General features: G+C 34.9%; 1 protein-coding gene across 1 annotated transcript in view; it reads right to left on the reverse strand.

The window, feature by feature from the left end:
- The window catches only part of LOC148941222 (neuroligin-1-like), a 421,037-nt gene that overhangs the window by 316,234 nt on the left and 84,490 nt on the right, over positions 1-20,313 (reverse strand). Inside the window, exon 3 of the mRNA XM_089104127.1 lies at positions 477-614. Within this exon, the coding sequence (XP_088960253.1) occupies positions 477-614 (138 nt within the window). The remainder of the gene's footprint in view (positions 1-476; positions 615-20,313) is intronic.

A 20,313-nucleotide genomic window follows, 5' to 3' on the forward strand; every position in this document is an offset into this window, starting at 1 on the left:
TCACCCCCTAATGTGCAAATATATAGCCCAAATTTGTTTCTAAACTATTTTATATTCATCCTATTTTATTTTATTTCATTAGCATTAACCAAACTTGATTTTTTAGAGAGGCCCGCATAATGGGATAGTACCGGAAAAATTCAAGGCTTTAAAATTAATTTTATTGCTTTGTTTTCTTTTTTTTGCTTTAATGTCTAAACATTCGCTCATGTGTCCCTCCCCCTCCCCCCCCCCTTTCCTCGCGGAATAACGAGATTTTTGCAATATTTCAAATTCTTTTGTATATTTGGAGCTTTTTGAAGTCGCCATCACTGTGGAACATTTGGCCGTTTTCCAAAATAAAGGTGCAAGTACAGGCCTGGGATGTGTCATCCAGCCAAATTAACGATAATAACCCAGTCTATTCAACAAATCTCCTGCAATGCATGCACTGATTCAAAAATTATAATCCAACTCTAATAAAAAATAAAACTTACCGAAAATTCCAATACGAAAATTTAACGTGACAACTATGGAATTCGTGTAGCTTGACAATGTAGTTCCATTATAGCTGCTTCCACTGTTCCACGAAAAAGATTCACCATGCACAAAAACAACAACGGGTAGGCGATCGGCTAAAAGAGGAACATATAATTATTTAAGCATATATTTTTCCTGTTGAATTAAGCGGATTAATTGAAAGCAGTATTTTATTTGATGAATTTCACAGTAGCAAATACATCATAATAAATAGTTTTTGCTCCCTGATTTCATCTTAAGTTTATTCCTACCTGACAACCACTTTTATCTAAGATTTTTCCTTATGGTTTTTTCAAAAGTAGGCTATGAGGTTATTCGGCCCATATTACATTTTTACCAGCATTGCCACATAGAACCGTGAGAATAATTAAGTGAAATTTTATACCACTTTTCACCCGTAGATATTCAGACATTAACAATTTTTTAATTCTCAAAGGAAAGTACAAATTAAAAAGTAGAAATTAGCTATGTCTTTATAAGCGTTTTTTTGCCATGTGTGTTTAGCGTCTTTTTCTTTTCTGTTTTTGATCGTACTTACTATGATCTTAGATGAATTCAAAACTTTCAAGGGTCACTCACTCGCTAGGCAAAAAATATTACACTATCTATCAACGGAGCAAGAGGGTGTTAGGAGACCAACATAGACTTCAAATATTTTTTGTACCTGATAAGTTTAAAAGATAAAACTGCATGCTTTTGAAACAAGAGGATCCTAATCAAAAAAATCTTTGGATGCACAGACCTCCCTAAACTGAGGCCTGAACAAAGGGCATAAAAGGTTCTTTCCCGGTCAGCTCAAAATTGAATCCCTAATTCTTTGGGATCAGGGGAACCCAATGCAGAAGAAATTATAGAAAAAAAAATATTGTTTCCCTCAAAATGGAGGCTAGAGGCTAGAGGCCAAAATGGAGGCTAGATAGGGGGCCAATTTTTTTTTCTTGACCAGATCAAAACTTGACACTTTAAGACCGTGAACTAAGAATACTCTAATGTACGAAAACAATTTTAGTTTAAACCCATGGCCCCCAAAGAAATTGCGCCTCATAAAGGACAATACTTTCCCCATCAGTTAGAAACTTATATCCTGAAGTCCTTTAGCCATGGGGACCCAAACGCACAAAAAAATGAATTAAAAATTTATTTCTCACAAAAATAAGGCCTTCAAAAAGGGCAAAAACTCTATTTTAAGTTGGGACACGGGCAACACTACATGAGACCACAAGCAGTCTATATAACTTTTCGTTCCTATTCGCTGGATACCATCAAGAATTCTTGGCTGGAAAAAAGGAGACAGAACGTTTTTTGGGAGGGAAAAAATTGCTAGTGAGCTGAAAGATGGCTGAAAGCCTGATGTCCCTGATTAGTTGATTGACCTGATGTCCCTGGTGTCCCTTGATTAGCCGTAAGACAATGGGGCAAGGGAAAGAAATGGAAAAAAATTACCCGAAAGGGGCTGAAAACCTTTTATTTGCTTGAAACTTATGCCTCAAATTCATTGTCTAAGAAGACTTCAATGAACAACAACAAAAATAAAATGAGCGTACATTTGAAAATTAGGCTCAGAAAAGGACCAACAGATTTTTTCTGCTTAACGCAGATTTAGAGAATCGCACATAGGTTTGTCTGATGGGTTTTAAAGTTACACATAGACAGGCCCAAGAGAGCATATAGACAGGCCGTAACGAGGACGATTTTTTTATTAATTTCCATCGATTTGTGATGCATGAATAAAGGCACAATATTTTTCAGTGTCTCTCCCATCAGGGTAGCAGCGGCAACTTCGACCTAGTAAAGAGCAAACCACAACCCATAGTAATCAAAAGTTGAAAAACGTGTTCTCAAAAAAACTGTCAAGTGAAAAAAAATTGCTTTCTGACAGTAAACTGGAAAAGGTACATATTGTTTTATGTTATCTTAAAAGTAAAAGTTAGTTGAAAAAAGAAATTTGAAGTGATTTCTAAAAATAGCCAGAAGCCCCTTAAAAAAGGCGTCAAATTCAAATAAAAAGTGCACCAGTGGAATCAGAATGGTCGAAAACCTGTTGACGGATAATTACAGTCCCCCACCTTGAACACCAAGGAAAATGACTTTTTTCCATGGGTAGCACAGATCTGTCTCCCTTTTTTTTCTATCTTTTTTTTCTAGAAGGGCTAGGGGGGGGGGGCAGAGCATCATAGAGAGGTTTGTAATAGCTCATTCAAAAGGGAATTAAATTTGTAAGTGCTCTTTTTCAGTGACCAAAAAGATTAGAGGGCAAATAGCTCCCCTCCCTGCCGGCCCCCGCCCCCCCCCAACTAGTCCTATAAAATTTTTGAGATAGCCCTTTTGATTAACATAGTTCGAAGGTCCAATATATATATTGTTTTGATGATGATATGGCCCTCCATAGTCCCTGGGGAAGGGCTGTATGTGGTATCGGGCGTATCGATATCGCGCGTATCGGTATCGTGCGTAATGGTATTGCATGTATCATATCGGGAATATCGGTATTCGCTGTTTTTTTTTTTTCAGTCATTTTCTAGACTCAGTTTTTTAAAGCATGTCCCGGCAAGGTATCATGGTTGCTGCGGCAGCTGCAACCTAGTAAAGAGCGAACGAAAGCCCATAGGAGCCAAAAGTTAAAAAATGCGTTTTGAAAAAAACTGCATAGTGATAAAAAAAATTCAAATCTGACACTGACTCAGGAACAACTATTATTTCGGTTCGTCTTAAAAGTAAAAGTTTATTGCGAAAAGAAATTTATGGTGATTTCGAAAAAAAAGCCTCACACCCCTCGAAAATGGCGTCATATGAAAATGAAAACAGTACGATTAGAATCGACATGGTCAAAACCTTGAACAGGGAAGCTACAGTCCTCCTCCCTGAACAACAAGAAGAATCACTTTTTGCATTGGCTGCACTGATCTGTCTCTCGTTTTTTTTCTTTTTGTTTGTTTGTTTGTTTTTTTAAAAGGTCTGGCGGACTACCAGAACATCATAAAGAGATTCATAATGGCTCATTCAAAAGCTATTTCTCATATCTACGTTCTTTTTATAAATTATGCCATCTGCAAGTGCTGTATGACACTAAAATGGAACTTTTTGTGCTATTTCTCAAAGGGTGGCACTAGCAGGCTACCAGGACATCGTTGGTAGATCTTTTATACCTCATATAAAAGATATCGCACATATAAGTGCCATTTTTAAATTCCACCTTAAAAGGGTGGAATTCCGTCTTTCATATAAATTCCATCATCATCAAGTTCAAATGGCACTAAAAACGGCACTTTTAGTGTCGTGTCTCAGGGGGAAAAGCTGCACTGTAAAAAAAATTGATTTCCAACAAAATGTTTTGCTCGAATTCAAACAAGTAAAAAAAAAATCTGATTTTTCTGTTGAAACTGTGATTCGTTTTTTAATTCCAACATATTATGAAAATTAATCAGATGTATGCACTTTTCAGTAGAAAAAAATGTAATTTTTGCCGCAAATAGGCTATATCAATCAACACGATTTGAACTTCAACAGTAGTTTGAAGTTTCTTGAATATCATTTTAAATTTGACTATAGGACCATTGAAAGTAATATGTTCAGTATAAGTTCAATTCAAATATTTGAATTATAGCAGAAAAGGGAGAATGCTAATTGAATTTTGAGCATAAAAAGATAATTATAAAAATAAGGAAATATGTTTTTACTTTGGAATAAATTGAGCTCTCTTGTCTGCAAAATGAACACGCAGAAATTTATGTACAAAAATTATCTTTAAACTTTTACAACCGCTTTTTTTAAATACAATTTTTGTGAATTTCTGTTAGTAGAAAGTTTCTTAAGATGCTATCCCAATGTCAACAGTACTACCGGTGAATATGCATTGCTTTCTGAATTCAATTTTTTCAAATTAATAACGAAAATCCTTTTGTGGTAACTATTTGTGTTTTTGTGATTAACCTCATTTTTGTAATGAGACACAAAAAACGTTTCAAGAAAATTCTTCCCTGGATTTGCCATAAATTTGCTGCTTCCGCTGACTAGCCAAGTAAGCAAATATATCGAAGAAAAGAAGACTCCTGTAATGGTATTTCAGTCCTTTACGTACACGTAAAGGAACCAAAAGCTTACCCAAAAAAGAGAATTTTCTAAAATGGTGTACATTTCAACTGAACTCAGAAATACTACACTTTAATAGCATGAATCGTGTTTCGAAAACTCCGGTTTGCTACAGGATTAATTAAAAATAAGACGTTAGCCCAATAAGTTTTATCAAACCTTTTTTAAAAGTCACGCAGCAGCATGTTTGTAAACGCTTACGTGTATTTGACAATTGCACCATGCTTTAATATATTAAGTACATAGCTTATATGATAAAGGGGTATATGTCGACTTCTTTCTTTTAGGTCAAATGAAAAAAAAAATGTGCATGTTTATGAATATGAAACGGGTCATACAGAAGACATTACATAATGTTAATTTCATTTTGGTAAACAACTTACCATCATCCGTCCGGATAATTGCCCTTTCGATAGCATGGCGGAAAAAAGGTCGCAGTGATGATAAGGGTAAAATCACATATTGATGATTACAAAACTTTTTTCTCGTACATTGTACATCAAATTTGCTTTTTTTTTCAGGCTCAGCTCTTCATTTTACATCTGAACGGTAGTTCATATACAGAAAAACGAAAATAAAAACGCTTTTGTTTTTTTAATGCTAGTTAGTAGGTAGTTTATAAAGCCCTGTCTTCATTATGGCTTTTTCAGGCGAAGTCGGCCGAGTAAAAACAGCTCTTTGCTCATCGGAAAACAAACGTTCCTGAAAAAAATGTATTGTTTTTTTAAGTATAATGAATTTTATGTTATAGACTAAAAGTTTTTCTTAGCTGTCAAGGTTGTTTGCAGTATTTTTAGAGCTGTCTTATCTCCCCTATATCGGTCATAATTATAAATTATATTAAAAATAAGTTTTCAACTGAAACTAAGAAGTGACACTAAAAATTAACGAGCATAAATTATTCCGTATAAATAAAAATGAACATGGCAGCGTTGTTTCTGCATTAAATTTTAATCAAAGGTTTTGAGGATGATGCCTGTGGAAGCTCATGTGTTGGACGTACTAACCAGAATTTGGAAATAAGATTATTACAGAATAAAGACTCTATTTCATCGGCTTTTAAGCAAGATTCAAAGTCTGAAGATTTCACCTCAGCCCTTTTGGAACATATTTTTAATTTTCCAGACCATTTTATTTTGTTTGATAATGTCTCTTTGATTTCTAGGGACCGGGGTTTGAAACAAAATTTTTGTGAAACTCTTGAAATTAAGACAATTTTATTCAGGAATATAGCTTAAAATCGTGACACGGGTGAATTTGGTTTGAACTCTATCTACAATAATTTATAAAAATCTGATAGAGTAAAGTTCAATTTACCCAATCTATTCTTTCTACGATAATTTAATAAATCTGATAGAGTAAAGTTCAATTCACCCGCTTCGCTTTTACCTTGAAAATAATTAGATTATTAAACAATATGTAGTTTTATTTCATTTCGTTTATAAATATAGTTTTTATTTGTTTTAGTTTAATTTTACTACTGATGACGGTCTCTGCATATCTGATCGAAATATTTGGTATTCTATCACTGTTTGTGAAACACTGTCTATTAAAAGGATTTTATCCCTATTTGAACTTTTATTTATCACTCCGCTTGCAGTAGCTCAAGTTCGATTTAAGCTTTGTTTAATGTTATTGTTATTTCTGTCCATTTCTGACTCTATTTCTCCCTTCCTATTACTATGGGTTCGGTTTATATTTGACGTATTTTATAAGCTTATTAATGCTATTTTTAGGTTTTAATTCACTTTTTACTTCCCTCCTGAAAACTTCGTTATTTAATTGAATTGAGGGCTGATTTATTGTCTACAAAACAGACACCATCATTTTCTTTCTTTTTTGTATTCTCCACGTAGAATACATTTTCTTATCTTTTTAACTCCGTAACATTACAAGATGTGGCATGTTATTTTGCACATTTCGACAGCTTGCTAGAGATATTAAACTATATAAAATATGTTTCTCGGCAATTAAGTCACCCTCCAAACCTCTTATCAGAATTGACCTCTATAAGGCAATCTTTGGAATTCTGCTTCTCATAACTTAGGCATTTCATCATTCTGAATGATTTTCATCCAAAGAAAATTGCCACAAAACAAATAAACTTTCCCAACTAGGAAAATGAGTTCCGATCTCTCAAGATCTGGAGGAAAATATTTGACCGAAAGAAAAACCTTTGCTGAAGAAAGATAATCCGCCCTCTACTAATGTTTGCGAGGATTTCATGTCAATATAAGTAGAAAAAATATTTTGATTGCATGGCAGTTTTTCTTCTTAAAGCGAACCTATTCGTGAACATCATTTCGACTACGGTGATTCCAAAAACGTTTTGTTGCAAAACATTAATTTGAAAACCAAAAGAGAGCAGAAAACTGAGAAATTAAAAAAAATTGAAAAAAATCTTCGAGCGAGGTCAAGGTCTGAAAAAGATTTCTTTGTCAGAAAAATAGACCAATCTCATTTGGACATAAAATGTTTAACGCATTCCGTGCATTATTGTTCTTCTACGAATTGAGTATCAACAGAGTAATGTCGATCGGGAGGATTAGTCTTTTACGAAGGTGGGTAAAATTTCAGTTTGAGTATCAACAGAGCGATATCGATCAGGAGGACTGTTCTTCTACGGAGGTGGGGAGAGAGGAAATTCTCAGTTTGAGTATTAACAAAGCAGTGCCAGTCAGAGGGATTTGTCTTCTCTCGTAGAGGGGAGAAGGAGAAATATGAGTTTAAACATTAAAAAAGCAATGTTGATCAGGAGGATTGGTCTTCAACGGGGGTGGGGAGAGAGGAGAATCTCAGTTGGAGTATCAAAAGAGCACTGACGATCAGAAGGACTGGTCTTCTATCGAGGAGAGGAGAAGGGGAAATCTGAGTTTAAGTATTAAAAGAGCAATGTTGATCAGGAGGACTGGTCTTCTACGGAGGTGGGGAGAGAGGAGACTCTCACTTGGAGTATCGACAGACCACTGCTGATCAGAAGGATTGGTCTTCTATCGAGGAGGGAAGAAGGGGAAATCTGAGTTTGAGTATTAAAAGAGCAATGTCAATCAGGAGGATTGGTCTTCTGCGGAGGCGGGGAGAAAAGAAAATTTCAGTTTGAGTATCAACAGAGCAAGGTTGATCCACGACGATTGGTTTTCTATGGAAGAGGGGGGCGGGGGAAATCTGAGTTTGAGTATTAAAGAACAATTTCGATCAGGAGGATGGGTCTTCTACGAAAGAGGGGAGGGTGTAAATTCTGTATTTGAATATCAACAACAACAAGTCAATCAGGAGAATCAAAGTGTGACTGAATTTACGTTACCCTTCTGATCCTCTTTTGGAAAATACCTCAGCAAATAGTTTTTGGCAATTACCTCAGAATCGTAATAATGTCAGATGTAACTCTTGGGCTTGACTGCGAAGAATGTTTTGTCACATTTTTTACTGTTAATAAGAAGAAATAAAGAATGCCAAAATAATTGAGAATTAAATAAAAAAGCAGTGTCAACTGCTATTGAGAAGCCATTGCAAAAGAAATGACAATCTTTATCGAGAAGCAATTACTTGTACTGAGAAAAATGGCTTGGAATTATTTAAGCATCTCTGAAACCACAAAAACAATTTTGATACGTATATACATCAAAGAACTATCTTTTAGCGGTGGTTCCAAATATGTGACATTCATTAGTACACATTTAAAATTACTTATCAAAAGTCATGAGCCTGGGGGAATATGAATTTTAGCTACAGGGAGCAAAGCTCCAGAAAAGGAGAGTGATTTTGATGGGGACTTGGCCATCAATTCAGCATATCAGAGAAATTTATGGAATAGTTTTCAAGTCCCTGTCTACAAAAATTCAAAATTGAGTATTTTCTTAGAAAAATATTTCACTTTTTCCAGGGAATTATTTTACCAAATTAATCGTCCTACAATATCAAAATAGGGCTTCTTTGAATAGAAACTGAAATTTTCATTGCCCTTTATAAGTGGCAATTGAGACCGCGAACAAAGTTGCATTTTCTGACATATTATGGTGTAAACAGCTATGTTGCACCAAGGAGGGCTGCACCAAGGAGGGCCAAAATGCTAGAGAGTGAAAATTTTAAGAAAGTCAATAAATTTTGGATTATCGAAAAATTATATAATCGGCACCCAAACTTCTGACACATTATGTCGAGCGTTGGTGTATTTGTTCATATAGATACATTTCGTCCATGTATATTAGACGGTTAATATACAAAAAAGGGGGGTGTCCCCTCCTCAACACCTCGCTCTTTACGCTAAAGTTTTTTATTGTTTGAAAAAATAAAGTTGTGAGACAAAGTCAAACTTTAGCGTAAAGAGCGAGGCGTTGAGAAGGAGACAGCCTCTTTCATATACGGAATAATTTCTGTTCGTTTTAAGTTTTAATGTCACTCCTTACTTTCAGTTAAAAAACTTTTTTTTTAATTTATTTTCTGAATGTTTTTGAATTAATGCAGCTTTGATTTTGGCTCACTGTACATGAATAATTAAAAAACAAATTGCATATTAATTTTACTTTTATTTGGTTAAATGGCATTTTCGAAGCTTGTTTAAATTTTATTTACGAACGTTTTTATTAGTAATAAATATACGTAACTTACGAATTAACTTACGTAACGAACTTCTATATTCAGATGTTTTTATTACTTATATTAGGGAGTTCACCCCCAAGTCAATACCTCACCATTTACGCTAAAGTTCAAATTTTTTCGAATCACAAACCCCTGAATCACAAAGGCCGGTTAATTAGAATAGATAGCTCTTTTGAAAGTACTAAAAAAAACTTTAGCGTAAAAAGCAATGTATTGACATGGGGCCGAGTCCCCTCATATACTTAATAATTTCTGGTTGTTTTAAGTTTTAATATTGCTCCTTACTTTCAGTTGAAAAAAACTTATTTTTCATGTAATTTCTGATCGTTTTTTAAATAATGCTGGGAAATTCAGCATTCATAGAAGTTTTTTCCCCAAGGAAACATCCTCCAAGGAAAGATGCTCCACCTTAGCATACTTACTCCGACCCCCCCCCCACCAGAAGAAAATCGCTCCTGTAAACGTCTGTATACTTCCCACTAACCAATACTATTTGTAAACAATGGGCAAAGTTCATGATTTGCAGCCCTTCCCCCGGGAACTTTTAGGGATTAAATCATCCTAAAAGACATATTTATTAAATTTTCAACTATCCTGAACAAAATGGCTCTCTCAAAATTTTGATTGGGTGACTTCGAGAAAAAAAACTAGCGTGGGAGGGGGCCAAGTTGCCCTCCAATTTTTTTGGTCACTTAAAAAGGGCAATAGAAGTTTTAATTTCCGTTCGAATGAGCCCTCTCACGATATTTAGGACTACTGGATCGATACGATCACCCCTGGGAAAAAAAAAGACAACAAACAAACAAATAAACACGCATCCGTGATCTTTCTTCTGGCAAAAAATACAAAATTCCACTTTTTTGGACATAGGAGCTTGCAAATTCTATAGTAGGGTTCTCTGATACGTTGAATTTAATGGTGTGAGTTTTCTTAAAGGGATATGACTTTTAGGGGTTGTTTTCCCCTTTTTTCGAAAATGAGGCAAATTTTCTCAGGCGCATAACCTTTGATGCGTAAGATTAAACTTGAGGAAACTTATATATTTGAAATCAGCATAAAATTTTGATTCTTTTGATGTATTTATTGGTATCAAAATTACTTTTTTAGAGTTTCGGTTACTATTGAGCCGGTCGCTCCTTACTCACAGTTCGTTACCACGAACTGTTTGATTTGAAGAACTTTTTTTCGGAGCAATATTTAAAAAAAAAAAATTCCAGTTTTTCTGCTTAATGACTAAAATTTGAGTTAAAATTTTAGACAAAATTTGAATATTCAGTAAAAATGTTCAATCAGTCAAACCAATGAATTTTTAATTACAACTTCACTGTGCAATTTAATGCTGAAAAGGATTTTAAGTGAAGGTTTTCTTAAAAATTGGCCTTCTATGGGGCTGAAGCAATCAAAACCCCCCATCCTGTTATCACTTTTGAATATAGGCACGTCTTAATCCATCATTGTTAATAAATCATTTTCATGCTGTGTTTTGTTGTAACTGAATGTGACTATCTGTGACTACCTTTGTGACTGTCTGTGGCTATTTTAAAACCAATTTTAATGTTTTTAGAGTTTTAAATGGTGAAATTACAGAAAAGCTTCAATTGTTAAAATTTCGAAACTTTTTACTTTTGGAACCAAAATTAGAAGCCAATTTTTAGCTCTTAGGTTAAAATCCCCCTCCCCACATTTCCATGGAATGGTTCCTCTTAGTGAGGTTATTTTCAATAGACTAATGCTGCTGAAGGAGGGCCAAGATTATGAAAAAATTACTGATTAGTAATATTCATATAGATATTTTTCTATGATTGGTAGGGTCACTGGAACACGCGTTTACAGTCGAAAAAGAGTATTTTTAAATATACAAGCATTGAAGCTGCTGTACTTGTAAATTTACTAAATAAAAAACAATTTTTCAACTGAAAGTAAAGAGCAACATCAAAACTTAAAACGAATAGAAATTATTACGTATATAATGGGGATTGCCCGCTTCTCAACACCTCGCTCTGTACGCTAAAGTTTGAATTTTGTCCTAATTCTTTAAAAATGACTCCTCAAATACAAGGGCCTTTAATTACAACAATAAGACGCTTTTTTAAAAGTATAAAAAACTTTAGCGTAAAGAGCAAGGTGTTGAGAAGGATCAACCTCTTTCATATACGTAATAATTTCTCTGCATCTTAAGTTTTAATGTTGCGCCTTACTTTCAGTTTACAAAACTTGTTTTTTTTTTATTTAATTTTTGATCGTTTTTTAAATAATGCCAGGAAATCTGGTCCCACTTCCGCAGAAAAATCCCCTCCCCATGGATATATCCTCTAAACAATTCAATCCCGGTGAAATTTACCCCGGACAATTACTCTTAACCACTCCGTGCATTAAATTGAGACGAGAAAGAAAAAGCAAGACATTTAAACAGAATTTTGCATAAGAAATCTGGCAAATTCCCCAGTATATAATTTCCCCTGACAAGTTCACTACATGGAAACTTCCCTCCCCATAGAAAATTCCCCCGTGGAAAAACCACCAGCAGAAAATTTGCCCCCCCCCCCGAGAAAAATGTATGCATACTCCCCTGGGGCTGTGGGGGGGATGTTATACGCAGATTCATAGCTATTGGGCCTTTCAACTATGATGAACAAAATGGTTATCTCAAAATTTTGATCGGAAGACTTTAGGAAAAGGGGGCGGGGAGGGGGCCTAGTTGCCTTTCAATTTATTCGGTCACTTAAAAATGGCACTAGAACTTATAATTTCCTTTTGAATGATCCCTCTTCCATATTCTAGGACCACTGGGTCAATACAATTACCCCTGGGAAAAAAACAAATAAACACGCATCCATGATCTTTCTTCTGCCAAAATAAACAAATTTCCATATTTTTGTAGATACGAGCCTGCAACCTCTACAGTAGGGTTCTCTGATACGCTAAATATGATTATGTGATTCTCACTAAGATCACTTAGCTTTTAGGGGGTTGTTTCTCCCATTTTCGAAAATCAGGAATCTTTTCTCAGGCTCTTGACCTGTGATGGGTAAGACCAAACTTAATGAAATTTATATATTTGAAATCAGCATAAAAAGCCAATTCTTTTGATATATATATATATTGGTATCAAAATTCCATTTTTTGATTTTCGGCTACTATTGAGCCGAGTCTCTCCTTACTTACAGTTCGTTATCACGAACTGTTTGATTATTATACGCAAGGTTATTTTCACTTCTTGACAGTAAAGCTATTTAATTTTTCTTCGTAGTGTCCAAGGGGCAATAAAACTGAAGCAAATGCCACTAATTACTAATTCTAAATAATTATTTAGTTTTTTAACGTTTTTTCATTACTTTAAGTCTTTGGGAAGGGACAAGGCCCTTTAAAGTCCTCCTGAAGCAATGATTTATATTGATATAAATATTTTGTATTTTTTTTAAATTGTTTATCTAATAAAAGTTGTTTTCTTACAATATAATTTGAAATATTAATTTAAAAATTCAAATTTTCTTTTATTTCTGTTTCTCACTTTAATTCTTTTATGCATTTTTATCACCTTTTATTATTTTTTTTTTTTTAATTCAGAGTAACCCCATTCTTTCCTTTAAGATCCAAAAATAAAATTGATATTACTTTTTATTGTTTTTTTTACCTTCTTTGATTTCCTTTCTTTAGTTCCTTTCAATGTTTTCGCATTATTTCTTTTATGAATTTTTATTAAATTTTCATTTTCTTTACTATTCAGCTGAAACTTTTCCACCTATCGTATAATATTTAAAATTTATAATCAATGTTACTTTTATTGCATCAAGATATATTCAAAATCGGTAATTGTTAACATCAATTGAGAATAGTTGAAAATAAATGGGATGAGTGAACCAAAAAAAATAATATAATATAAATCCTTATATGATTCACTGTTCTTTTCAAATAGCATCTTTATTTTAAAAACTTATGAAATACAGTCTCATCTAACTAGTTAAAATACGTTTTTCGTTCATCAAAATGACGGAAAAAGATCGTTCTGGGATAGGATTAGAAGATATGTTGTAATTGGAGCACTTTGAACTTGTCATTTTTTTTTCTAGGGACCATCTTGAACAGCTCCTTGGCAAGTCTTAGTGATTTCCCGAAAGATATCGTAAGTGATGAAACTTCAAGGGAAAACATCATAATTGACTTGTATCCCCAGTAATTTCTTAAGACCCTTATTAGGGATAAAAGTCTTGGTTTCGACTCTCAGTGATTCGTTTCATGAGATTTTCCATCAGAAATATTTGAAACGCTCATGGCTATGATTCTCCATTAGAAATATTTGAAAAGCTCATGGCTTATTATTATTTCTAGGGATAAGACACCAGACACGTTCACAGCAGACAAAAACTCGAAAAAACATTTGGAGACCTATTTGGGGAAGGTTGCAAGTACGTAAAATTGCAGAGTGTGCGAAACATTACAAAAAATTAACATTTTTGAAATGACATTTTAAATAATAAAATTTCTAGAGCCCAGGACCGGAGACTTTGAAACCGGGTAAACCATTTTTGTTTAGGTGTTGCAGTTCTAGGTTATTAGGCTAGATTAAAAGTGTTAGGACATATTTTATATCAAATATATAGATATATAATTCAGGGAATCTAGAGGTTTATAGAGGTCACAGATTCATAATAACACTTAGTATTTAAAGGAGATGATTTTAAGTATTTTCATGTAGTTAATAATTGGTCACCTATTAATTAGCTATTGATTATAATTAGTCTTAAAACGAAAGCGTTGCTCTAATATACCATCCGGTGTACATCCCCAGCCCCATTGTTTCCCCAAGTCTTGTCATGCCAGACTATACCTCATCCCACCACGCGACCACACCAAACCACCATGAGCCATGCTGTGTACATCATTTTCAAACATTGATGACCCCTTGATAATGTGGGTTTGTTTTTTTTTTTTTTTTTATCAGACATCAACAAAAATTGTATTCTAAAATTTAAAAAATACACAATACACATAAAAAGTTTATGTGTATTGCTTTTTTTTTTTTTTTTTGCTTATTGCTCCGTCTTTTCCTTTTTTGTATGACGAGTTTTCCAATAAATAATAATAATAATAATAATAAAATGAAACTTATAAACGTTGTTCTAGTTATTTTATTATTAGTAAAAAATTTTAATAGCTGGGCTACTATTCTCTCCGACGGGAAATTTGTCTGGAAAGTCGGATAATAGCCTCTGTTTATGGGTTCTCTATTGTCACAACACGCCATAACAGTTTTTGAACAGCTTAATGTAGAAAATGCATAAATGAAAGCCTTAAAGCGTAGTCAAAGAGGACGATTCGGAAAGCAGAAGTGAATGTTTTGCTTGTATGTAGTTAATTGAGAAAAAATCATATTTGTTTTTATAGTTTGTGAGGTAAGTTTAAGTAATTTTAATTGGCTGTTAAAGTTTATATTGGATACCCAATCTAATGTGTGATTTTATTGTGCTCTTTAGTGATTAATAATGATTTTTTTCTTTGTTTGCCTTTATGTGGAATATATGCCTTATTTCTTTTTGTGTTTTTTTTTCATTTTTTCTTTTGATTATTTTTGTTTCGTTTTTTGTTGTGAAAATTGAGAATTAATAGATATTAATTGAATAGATATTAGTGTAAATTAATAAATAAATGTTAAAACGGGTGAAACTTAAATTGAATAGGCAAATCAAGCTTGAAACGAACAAAAATCACTACAAACAAGAGTTTAGGTATCACCTCCTTCTCTCACTATAAAAGTCTAAAAACCTACTGTGTCATTGGCGCTTTACAAAAAACCAATTATATGACATACATTTTCTTTTGCACTTAATATTGAAAATAAAAAAATTAAAATTATAGTATCATTTTGAACTGATCAGGTTTCAGTAATTAATATCATTATAGATCAAATATTCAGTTTAATTAATTAACTCTTTTTAAAGCTGTTCAAGACAAATATAGTTTCACTACAAACAAGTGTTTGTATACTCCCTCCTTCCTTAACCGTAAATAAAAACTTCCTTAACTGTAAGCCTACTGTGCCATTGGCGCTTAACTGAAAACCAATTATTTTACAAATATTACAGCATTGAAAATAAAAATAAAATTACATTGAAATAAATTCATGAACTGATGGATCTTTCAACAATTAATATCATTATGCATCAAATATTCAATTTGATGTTTTTTATACTTTCCAAGACTGCTCAAGACGCATATAGTTTTCAGTAAAGCGCCTATGACGCAGTAAGTTTCAGACTTTTACAGTGAGAGAAGGAGGTGAGACCCAAACTCTTGTTTGTAGTGATTTTTGTTCGTTTCAAGCTTGATTTGCATATTCAATTTAGGTTTCACTCGTTTTAAGATTTATTTATTCATTTAGATTAATATCTATTGTACGCTTGTTTGCATTGATTGTTTATTTAATTTCTGTTCGTTTTAAGTTTCATTTATACTTCAATAGGAAATTTTTTTTTTTCGTTTTAAGCTTGATTTTCGTATTCAATCTCAGCATTACTCGCTTTTAGATCTATTTATTCATTTATATTATTACTTGTTGTATGTTTTTTGCTATGATTTTTTATTTAATTTATGTTTGTTTTGGGTTTCATTTATTCTTTAATAGTAATCGTTTTGAGTTTGAATTTTAACAGGTATTTGTATCTGCTGAGCTTAAGTTTAAAATGGCCTTTAATTTTATTTGAAAAACTTATTTTTCAGAAAGTTTTTTTTTAATTAATTTTTGTTTGTTTTTTATTGCAAAAAGTTTCAAGTTTTTTAAAATTCCTTATTTCAAAATCAAATATTCATCAAAGTATCAAAACTGATATCAAAGTAGCAATATCAAAGTTAAAAAATGGGTTTGTGTCAGCGTCGGAGTTTTTATTATCTGATGTTTGAACTATTTCTAGCAAAATGGCTATCTGAAAAATCTTATCAGATGGGTTTGGGGAAAAAGGGCGTGGGGGGGCTTACTAACCTTTAGTCTCTTTTGTCTCTTTAAAAGTGAACTATAACTTTCTATTTTCAATCAAATGAACCTTCTCTGAAGTTTATACGAGCATCCCTTCTATAAGAACCATATATATCCCCAGAGTATAACTTACGACACCCGTCCCTGGGCTCTGGGGGTTGTGTTGACCCCGGAATTTTAAAATCTGATGGTTGAATTATTTTTAACAAAATGATCACCTCAAATTTTTATCGGATTGGTTTATCCATCTGATAAACCCAAAGGCGTGGAGGGGGGCGGAGCTAGTTGCCCTCTGATCTTTTTTCACTCTGAGAAAATGAACTACAACTTTTAATTTCCATTCGAATGAACCCTCTCTGAATTTTATACGAGCATCCCATTCATAAGAACAACATACGGCCCTAGGACACAGCTTACAATGCCTGCCCCCCAGGCCCTGGGGGTTGTCTCAACACCGGAGTTTTGTTATGTGACTTTTTAATTGTTTTGAGAAAAATGGCTCTCAAAGTTCTTATCGGATGGGTTTGTGGAAAATAGGGCGAGGAGAGGGGAGCTAGTTGCCCTCCGATCTCTTTTGACTCTTAAAAATTGAACGACAGCTTTCAATTTTCAATCATATGAGCCCTCGCCGAAGTTTATACGATCATACTTTCCATAAGAACCATATATGCCCCCATAGAAATACTTACAGAGCGTGCCCCGGGCCTGGGGGGGGGTGCAGACACAGGAGTTTTTCTTATCTGACCTTTCAACTATTTTTAATGAAATGGCCATACGTAAATGAGTTTTTTTTTATATGATCTTTGAACTAATTTTAAGACAATGGCTACCACAAATTTTATCAGATGTATATGGGGAAAAAGGGCTTGGGGGGGGGGGTTTGGGCTAGTTGCCCTCCGATCACTTTTTAATCTTAAAAAGGGCACTAGAAATCCCGATATCCAATCGAATGATTACCCTTTGAAGTTTATGCGACGACCCCTTCTATATGAAGTGCCTCTGGGAAAAGAATAAATGGAATGTGGGGGGATGGGGAAAGCTAGCTGCCCTCATATCACTTTTGACTTTTAAAAAATGAATTAAAACTTTCAACTTCCAATAAAATGATCCCTCTATGAAGTTTATACGAGCATCCCTTCAATAACAACCATATATGCCCCCAGGGACTAACTTACAACGCCAATCCTAGGGTCCTGAGGGGCTGTGTCGACACCGGAGTTTTTGTTATCTGAACTTTCAACTAATTTTAACAAAATGTGCATCTCAAAATTTTTATCTGATGCATTCAGGGCGTGGAGGGGGGGGGGCTATTTGCCCTCTGATATCTTTTGACTCTCAAAAAGTGAACAAGAAGTTTCAGTTTCCAATCAAATGAACCCTCTCCGAAGTTTATACGAGCATCCCTTCCATAAGAACTATATATGCCCTTAGAGCATTACTCATAACGACTGCCTCCGGGCCCTGGGGGGGGGGGGGTTGCGTCGACACAGGAATGTTATTTATCTGACCTCTGAATTATTTTTAATGAAATGGCAATTATAAAAATTTCATCGGATGGGCTTGGTGAAAAAAGGGTGTGTAGGGGGGGGGGCTAGTTGCCCTTGGATATCTTTTGACTCTTAAAAGTTGAACCAGAAATTTCAACTTCCAATCAAACTAACCCCTTCTTAAGTTTGTACGAGCCACTCTTCCATTACAGCTTTATATCGCCCACAGGATCAGACTTATGAAGCCTATCCCCCGGGCCCTGGGGGGAGTTTTGTTATCTAATTTTTGAACAATTTCCAAAAATCTGGCTATCTCAAAATTTGTAGCGGCTGGATTTGGGTAAAAAGGCGAGGGGGGGGGTTAGTTGCCCTTAACTCTCTTAACTCTTAAAATGTGAACTAGACCTTTCTATTTCTAATCAGATGAACCCTCCATGAAGTTTATACGAGCATCTTTTTCATAAGAACCATACATACCCTTAGGGCATAGCTTAGAACGCCCCTTCCTGGGCCCTGGGGGGTTGTATTGACACCGGAGTTTTTCTTATCTGACATTTGAACTATTTTTAACAAAATGTCTATTTCGAAGTTTTCATCAGATGGGTTTGGAAAAAGAACGCGTGGGAGGAGGGGGCTAGCTGCCCTTGTATCTCTTTTGACTATTAAAAGTCAGCTCGAACTTTCAACTTCCATCAAACGAGCCATCTCGGAAGTTTATACGAGCATCCTTTTCATAAGAACCATATATGCCCTAGGTCATAACTTACAACGACTGCCCCTGGGCCCTGGGGGGTTGTGACAACACCTGAGTTTTTGTTATGTGACTTTTGAGCAATTTTTAACTTACTAGCTATCTCAAAATTTTTATTGGATGTATTTTGGTAAAAAGAGGCGTGGGAGGGGCTAGGTGCCCTCCAATCCCTTTGACTCTAAAAAACTGAACTAGAATTTTCAATTTCCAATCAAATAAGCCCCCTCTGAAGTTTTTACGAGCAACTCTTCAATGAGAATCATATATTTCCCAAGGGCATAACTTAAAACGTCTGCCCTCGGGCCCTGGGGGGCTGTGTCAACCCCGAAGTTTTCGTTATATGGTCTTTGGACTATTTAAAAACAAAAATTATCTCAATTTTCTTCTCGGATGGGTTTGAGGAAAAAAGGACGTGGAGGGGGGGGGGGTAGGTGCCCTCCAATCTCTTTTGACTCTTAAAAAGTGAACTAAACATTTTAATTTCCAATCAAATGAGCCCTCTTTGAAGTTAATACGAGCATAACTTCAATAAGACCCATATATGCCCCCATGGCATAGCTTACAACGCCTGCCCCCGGGCTCTGGGGGGTCGTGTCGATACCAGAATTTTTGGTATATGATCTTTGAACAATTTTTCACAAAATAGCGATCTCAAAATTTTATCGAATGCATTTGGGAAAAAAGTTTTTTTTTTGGGGGGGGGGGGAAGGAGGAAGCTGGTTACCCTCCAATATTTTTTGACACCTAAAATGTGAAATAGAACTTTCAATATCCAATCAAATGAGCCCTTTTTGAAGTTTATGCAACCATTCCTTCCGTAAGAACCATATTTGTCCCCAGGGCATAACTTACAACCCTTGCCCTGAATACTGTGGGAGGAGTGTCCTGCTCAAACACATAATTTCCAGAAATTTCAACTACGTTGAACAAAATGGCTATATCAAAATTTTAATTGGATGGGTTTTGGAAAATGGTGGGCGTGGAAGGGGTGTTAGTTGCCTTCCCATCACTTTCGACTATTAAAAAGGGAAATAGTCATTTAAATTTCCAATCGAATGAGCCCTTTATGAAGTTACTACGACAACACTTTCTATAAAAACCTTATATGCCCCCAGGCATAACTTACAACCCTTGCCCTGAGGACTGGAAGGGGGGGGGGATTTATCCTCAAAGACCCAATTTCCAGAACTTTAAACTACGTTGAACAAAATGACTGTCTAAAAATTTTGATTGGATGTGTTTGTGGAAAAGGTGGGCATGAGAGGGGGATTAGTTGCCCTCCAATCAATTTCGACTATTGAAAAGGGCACTAGCCCTTTCAATTTCCAATTGAAAGAGCCCTTTTTGAAGTTTCTACGACAAAGCTTTCTATAAAACCTTATATGCCCCCAGGGCATAACTTACAGCCCTTGCCCTGAGGGCAGTGGGGGAGTGTCCTCCTCAAAAACTTAATTTCTATCTGGAAATAAACTAAATCGAACAAAAAGGCTATCTCAAAATTTTGATTGGATGTGTTCGGGGAACTGGTGGGCGTGGAACGGGTGTTAGTTGCCTTCCAATCACTTTTGACCCTTAAAACAGGCACTAGAACTCTCGATTTCCAATCGAATGAGTCCCCTTTGAAGTTTCTATGACGACCCCTACCATATGAATTGCCTCTGGGAAAAAAAATAATAATAAAACATTGGAACCGTATGACCTTTACTGTAAGCAACGCTATAGCGTTGCCTCTGATGAATTCAGATGCTTCCAATTGGACTTATTAGGAGTTTCAGAAACTCATATCCTAGGGATAGGAAACATGAAATTACCAGATATAGAATTTATTTACTCAGGCATGAAGGATGAAGTGCATAAGACAAGGAGTAGGGCTGAGGATGAATAAGGAAGCTGCTATG

The sequence above is a fragment of the Artemia sp. Qi Xiang Cuo genome, chromosome 18 (genome assembly GCF_049724085.1).
Source record: "Artemia sp. Qi Xiang Cuo chromosome 18, ASM4972408v1, whole genome shotgun sequence".
Taxonomy (NCBI): Eukaryota; Metazoa; Arthropoda; class Branchiopoda; order Anostraca; family Artemiidae; genus Artemia; species Artemia sp. Qi Xiang Cuo.